Source organism: Danaus plexippus, chromosome 10 (genome assembly GCF_018135715.1).
Source record: "Danaus plexippus chromosome 10, MEX_DaPlex, whole genome shotgun sequence".
Lineage (NCBI taxonomy): Eukaryota > Metazoa > Arthropoda > Insecta > Lepidoptera > Nymphalidae > Danaus > Danaus plexippus.
Window position 1 is genome coordinate 6,724,846 of NC_083543.1, and position 7,250 is coordinate 6,732,095.

Sequence of the window (7,250 nt, forward strand, 5' to 3'; positions counted from 1 at the left end):
GAGTAATATCTAAATAAGTTTTATTTACCATATAATCTTTTTAATTAGACATTGGGGTGTCACAGAATTTATTAAACAGAAGTTACAATACCAAACTGTCCTCGGTCTATTAATCTTTTGACGACATCAAAATAATTTATTATATCATTTTCTCCTAACGTTATTAACTTTCAACCTAATTTATATTATGAATTATATCATTCTTTAATTTTTTTAAAGTATATGCAAAGGACTTGAAATTTAGCTTTCTTTTTACTATTGCTTATCTGTTCTATTGTTATGAAGTTTTCATCTGACGTGGTGCTGTCGAGCTGTCGAGTGTTGACAAAAAAATTGCCTCTTCTGTGAAACCTAACCAAAACCACTCTTTAAATTAAATATCTACTTGAATAAAATTTTAATAAACGAAAATGTTGGACAGTTTATTTGACGATGTGAAGCGCATGAATAAAAGACAGGTAAATTTTATTCATTTATTAAGATGACGTGACCAATACCGGTCGTTATAATGTTTTTCTTCATAATTCCAGTTTATCTACCAAGTTCTTAGCTTTGGTATGATAGTTTCTTCAGCTTTGATGATATGGAAGGGTTTAATGGTTGTCACTGGTAGCGAGAGCCCTATTGTGGTTGTGTTATCCGGCAGTATGGAGCCAGCTTTTCATAGGGGCGACCTTTTATTTTTGACTAACTACCCCGATGAACCCGTCCGTGTTGGAGAAATCGTCGTCTTCAAGGTCGAAGGCCGAGACATTCCTATTGTACACAGAGTGTTAAAGCTACATGAAAAGTAAGGCAACAAAAAAAAAATTCAGTACTAAAACATTGGAAATTGCTTTGAAAAATTACAATTATGCTTAATATTTCAGTAGTATGTTTAATTAACAGCTAAGTCGATAAAAAATTAAATCTTACTGACAATAATTTCTTTACAGGAATAATGGCACTGTTAAATTTTTAACTAAAGGTGATAACAATAGTGTTGATGATCGAGGCTTATACGCTCAAGGCCAGCTATGGCTGACAAAGAAGGATGTGGTAGGTCGTACTAGAGGGTTCTTACCATACGTTGGTATGGTTACAATATATATGAACGAATATCCTAAGTTTAAGGTAAATATTATTTGATACACACATTTTAATGTTTATGAGGAAATAAGATTAAAATTTATGAAAAAGATTATTTAGTCTAAATGAAACTAATATCTTGAGATTACTACACATATTTTATTATGTTTAAAAACTACATGCTCCCAACGTTTCGGTTACTTTGCAGCGACTGTGGCCAGATCACATGTTGCATAGTAATCCGAAAATATTAATTTCATTTAAATGAATTCTTACAGAAGTCTAACATCTGATTATTTAGTCTTTTAAGGGTAATCAATAATATTTTTTTTTCCAGTTTGCTGTATTGGCGTGTTTGGCAATTTATGTCCTAGTACATAGAGAGTGAAGCCAAGTCTGATCTGATGTGAAAAGGATCTGTGTTTGAAGTGAACTTGCATTTTTTTCACATATTTAAGTTCTTATAGAGTTATCATCTCCAAGCTTAATTTAATTTTAAAATGGCACGAAAGAAACCAAATTTCAGAATTAATATTATTATGGTAACTTGTATTGTGAATTTTTCTGTATTATATTTACTTTGTAAACAAATTGTCACAAAATTTCAATCGACTTTGTGCTGTCATTTCATAAATTCGCGACTTCTGTATCAACAATTCCCTGTTTATATAAAACTTTAAAGCAAAACATGCTTAAGAGTACTATTAAATGATTTATTCCGTTCAAATTTGTACTTTATTTAATGCATTTGAGAATGTATCCAATAAAAGTGTTTGCGACAGTTAGGAAACTATATGAGATTTATTATAACTGAAGCATAGAATTAAATAGATTTTTCTAAAGAAATATTGTGAGCATTTTACTTAACTGTATAAAAATAAGTTTTCTTAAGTATAGATTTTGTTACACAGATAATGTTAAAATGTTTACAAATTAAAGCATTTCAATGGGTTTGAACTTTGTTTTTTTTTTTATTTGAATTGAATTTGTATGGTGCTATAATATTATTTATGCGGATAATATTTCTTCTTTAATTGGGGTTGTCAATGATATATAGTCATAAATTGTGGTCTAACATTAGAGAACTGTATGTAAAATTTGTATGAAAAACCTTTTTGGGTTAGAGGATAATATATTGATACTAGCTGTTACCCACGACTCCGTCTGAGTAAGAAAAATAATAAGAAACTATGACAAAACTTTAAAGCCCCGCATGCGCCCTGCCTCCCACTCGCAGGTCTTAATTTCGGGATGGTCATTTGGGATCTTGAAAAATGTACCCTAAGTTACTTTTTATTACATCAGCTACCTGCCAATAAGTCCCATTAAACGCGGTTCAGCCATTTTAGATATAAGCCGAAACTAACATACACGCGTATTGTGTTTACATATACATAAAACAATAGGGGTTGGTGATAAAAAAAAATTAGGGTTGTATGTATTTTTTGATGCCAAATTATAAAAAAAAATAAAAACAAACAATTTCGTTCAAAAATTAAAAAAAAGTTTAAGGGTGAACAACTCTTATCACTAAGGGGTATGAAAAATAGATGTTGGCCGATTCTCAGACCTACTCAATATGCTCACAAAATTTCATGAGAATCGGTCAAGCCGTTTCGGAGGAGTACGGGAACGAACATTGTGACACGAGAATTTTATATATAAGATAATATACATCAAACAATCGAACATTGAATTATGGTAACACTATTTTAAAACTGCGTAGTTTCAAAGATTATATATATAGTCGTGGTGGTCTAGAAGAAGGCCCGCCTCTATTGCATAAGGGTGCGGGTTCGAAACCTAGCAAGTAACTGTGATTTTTTTCGAGTCATATGTACTTTCTAAGAGTTTTTAAACACCACTGACACCTGGTGAAGAAAAACATCGTGAGGAAATCGGGACATATAATTACAAATTATAAGTTTGAAATCGCCAGTCCGCCTTGAGCGAGCGTGGTGGTTAATGCTCTAACCTTCTACGTGAGAAGAGTAGAGCATCTGTGGGCACCAATAGGCTGGTAATGATGATAAATATGATACGCAGTATAATTCATGTATATGAAAGGCGACAAATGTCACAAAACGCAATTTTTTTTTGATAAGGCTTTATTCACAGTGGAAACAGTTTGACTTTCAGGGAGCGTATATTAAATAGTTTACGTTTTCGGACGCCCGTAATTTATTCAGCTTATTAATTCATTATCAACGTTTTGCTAATTTGTTGTTAAATTATAAAAATCTCAGGTTTTTGCTAACATATTAAAAATCGTATATTAGACACTAAATATTTATTGAATATAGAATTTGTAAAGAAACTTTAATGGCATAGTGGAGCATATTGTCTTGACACTAATGAGAGTTGGTAGGAAACAGACGATAAAATAATGACTAAACGACGCTTTTATCATGACTTATATTATAAATTGTTACGTCTTATGAAAAGCAACGAACTAAATTGAAATTAATAAAAGGTGTCATAGCTACAGTAGATATGAGTTTTGGCTATGTGTAAGTAGTAAATGGGTTCTCCAACCAACATGACTAATAACTTGGTATTCTTAGGAGTAACTCTTTTAAGAGTCTTGTATATCGTAATGTCAGTTTCGAAGTATATGAATTTATAAAAATAAATGTTACAGGAGGTATATTGGGTAACAGGAACTCGTGTAATTATTTTCCTGATAAAATTTGATTTACCATTTCATACTTTCTATGTATAGATTTCGTTTATCTTTAAGTTAGATTAGGTTATTTTTATGAGCAATAAATTTTAGGTTCTAACAAATATTTGTTTTATAAATATGAAGTCGAATTTTCTAGTCGCTAGAAGTCTATACCTGCCCAGATTATTTTCTTTAAATTCTGAATCCCATGTCAGCCGCCCTCGATCGCCGTGGTTATGTTGAGCGACACCGTTCGAATACTTAAATATGGAATGAGAATAGTATGAAGTGCGTATGTATATATTTATTTATTTATTTATTTATTTATTTATTTATTTATTTATTTATTTATTTATTTATTTATTTATTTATTTATTTATTTATTTATTTATGGATAACCAACAAAAGATACATTATTTACAGCTTTTTTAAACATGAGCTTACAATATATAGTTTGAATGTTCTTCCAATTACAGGTCATCACAGCGTGTAATATTAGTTATGTCAAGTTAAACACCTTAAATGAATTATAACTTTCCAATATATATATGTATATATATATATATATATATATATATATATATATATATATATATATATGGATATAACTATAAAGAACAACAGTAGCTGAAAATTCTCTACCAGATTATTTGATGCTCTAATATTTCATGCACTTTTATTATATTTTAAGTCCAGATAAAGATTTATTTTTTCCATAGATTGATAGTTCCTAGATCCATTCTTGACAGATTCTAGATCCGAGCTTTTCTTAATGACACGGACCATTGATCTGGCTTGAATCATCTTTAAAGGAAAACGCTTCATCATTACTTTAGAGGGTATAGCAAAACGCGATTCATGATACTTTCATTAAACCTCGATTTCGTTTATAATTTTATCCAAGTAACAATGTTAAATAAACTGTAAGTTCACTTATATTTACTTTACTTCGAAAAAAACTCAAACCGAAGTCCAGCTTAAGGTTGTAATTGTAAATATGTTGCTGATTAATAAGTAATTATGTACTTTGAAATATGATTCTTTACGAGCTCAATATTTGATACATGAAAAGTTTTGATGCAAAATCATATGATTAAAATTAAATTATATTGAATTCTGTACTGAAAAAACGGAGAGATATGAATAAAGGAATAAATTATTATATATACTATAATATGTAATAACAATAGGTGTTGTTATCGTATGAAATTTTTGCACGTCTATAAAACTTATTTTTTTGTACAGTAGATAAATCCCTACACGCAACAAATTCGGATCTCAATAAACGAGTAACATTGAGTGACAGTTGTAGGTCCACTGAGCTCGTAAATTCTGTCATGAACGAAAAACGGAACGAACGTGGAATTGGTAGAATCAAATGCAGACAGTTCAATTCGGGAACTGGAAATATGTGTTATAATAGTCATAATTTTACATGTTATGATAAAGTTTTTCATTATATCTAATATATGACAGAGACCTTATCGTCTACTTTAGCAAAACAAGGTATAGGAGAAAAGAGCTTAACAAAACGTTTGAAAACATGGTCTACTCTATAAGTCCATTAACATTTGAGAAATGTCGATGGTCTACTCTATAAATCCATTAAGAACACATTTTTACTGGCAGAAATCCATTTCAATATTTTAGTGAGAAGTTTCATCTAAAGCTTTATAGTTTTAAATCCATCTATCCGGGTATTTTTCTTAATTATCAAATTTAGTTGACGGTTAATTAAGAATTTGCTTAAACATAACTGTCAAGCTCAATCAAAGAGAATTAACATAGTTTGTTACATTATGTACTTTGTTTCTTAAGATTTTTGGTGTTATTAGTTTCTTACGTAAGATTTTTTTGTGTTTGATAAGAGGATGTCGATAGTCCACTTCATTTAATTTTTAAAAAATTACAATGTTGCAAAAATATACCTCGTAACTTCAATATACAGCCTGATACTATATTAGTGGTAGTTTATAGTCTTACAGTTTATATATATATATATATATATTTACTTCCCTTTAATAAACAACATATTCTTAAAGCTAATAACAATTTCATGCTTAATGTAAATTAGTAAAGAAGGTACAGATTATTAAACAATTTCAGAAGGATCGCAGTTTTTCTATTAATAATGTTTTTTACTGACTATTGTGTCAATAATTTCGTAGGTGTAAGAAATTGTTTGTTTTTAACCTATCTTCGATTTTTTTATATACAAAAGCCTTTTTCTTACAACTTCAGAGTAAACCTTATAAAGTTTGAATAAGATCCTAAGAGACTGTTTGTTTTTATGTGAAAAAGTGCAATAAGTATCTTGAGAGGATTAATTTACGTTTTGGTTATTTATGTCGATGATATGTCATAACGTTCATTTTTAAAATTTACATTAAATAGAAGTAATTCTGTGTAACTGGACAACGAAATTAAACTGTAACTGAAAGGAACGATTTAGTTTGTTCCTTAGAAGATCATAATGGTTAAATAAAGTAAATTTTTTGCGTTATTAATTGAGGTATTATTAACGCTTTATTTACAAAACGTTTATTAAAATGCTCTAATTAATGATTATGACAAATTAATCAATTATAGTGAAAGAATCTTTCAAGCCGCGTATAAATAAAATAATTTGTTTTTTGCAATAATTTTTTTTCCACAACTTTTACATCGTCATATTAAATGCGAAGTATTCATAGTTTTTCTATTAATAGTAAATGATACTATTAACTTATGTTTATACCGTTAAAAGTTATCGAAGAGTACTCTATAGTAAAGTACAAGAGTAAGCTATAAATACATAATATTAGTTTCGGAAGTTTTGTGAAATTAAACGAGGGTTTTCATTGACCATCGTTAACAAAAACTTTTTCAATAGCAATGCTTTCTCTTGATTAGGGATTAATTTTTTAGGACTTAAAATGTATTTAGGACTTAAAATGATAAATTTTTTAGGACTTAAAATGAACGTAGAACCGTGATCGTCATTTTAAAATTTATGTTTGATAAGACAGATCTTCGGAAAGATACCTAATGTTTCTGCTATTTATCAAAATATATTCTGAAATTTCTTAGGTTGTTTTATAAATGTTCTGTATTTTTGACGGCATAAAGAAGAGTATGTACTTACATCCAAATGACGATTATAATTACAATGAAAACGTGGAAATAGAAAATTTTTATTTAGTTGGAAACGGTTAGGTAAGCAAAGTGTTAAAAATTAAAGGCTGAAAAGTGAGCAATCAACATTTATCAATTAATATACTATTATAATATGTTTTTTGAATAGTTTCATTCAGGTAGAGACTACAGAATCGTTCTTAGATCATACTTATATCTGGATGAATGGTAGATCAAAGGACTGTCTGCAAAGACTACTTGTCTGAGGGTTCTTAACTTCTCAAGTAAGGATGTACATATATAAAAGTTTGCAAACGATTAAATTGACTAGCAAGAATCTTTTAGGTTTTTTCTAAATATAATTTTTTGGTATCCATAGGCCTGATAGGAGCTAGTTAATATT

General features: G+C 29.2%; 1 protein-coding gene across 1 annotated transcript; it reads left to right on the forward strand.

The window, feature by feature from the left end:
• The first annotated feature begins 280 nt into the window (after positions 1–280).
• On the forward strand, positions 281–2,025 carry LOC116766994 (signal peptidase complex catalytic subunit SEC11A). Its single transcript, XM_061521672.1, has 4 exons — positions 281–458; positions 531–790; positions 936–1,113; positions 1,406–2,025. The coding sequence occupies exons 1-4, from the start codon at positions 411–413 to the stop codon at positions 1,454–1,456; spliced, it is 537 nt and encodes a 178-aa protein (XP_061377656.1). The 5' UTR covers positions 281–410; the 3' UTR covers positions 1,457–2,025.
• The last annotated feature ends 5,225 nt before the right edge of the window (positions 2,026–7,250 follow it).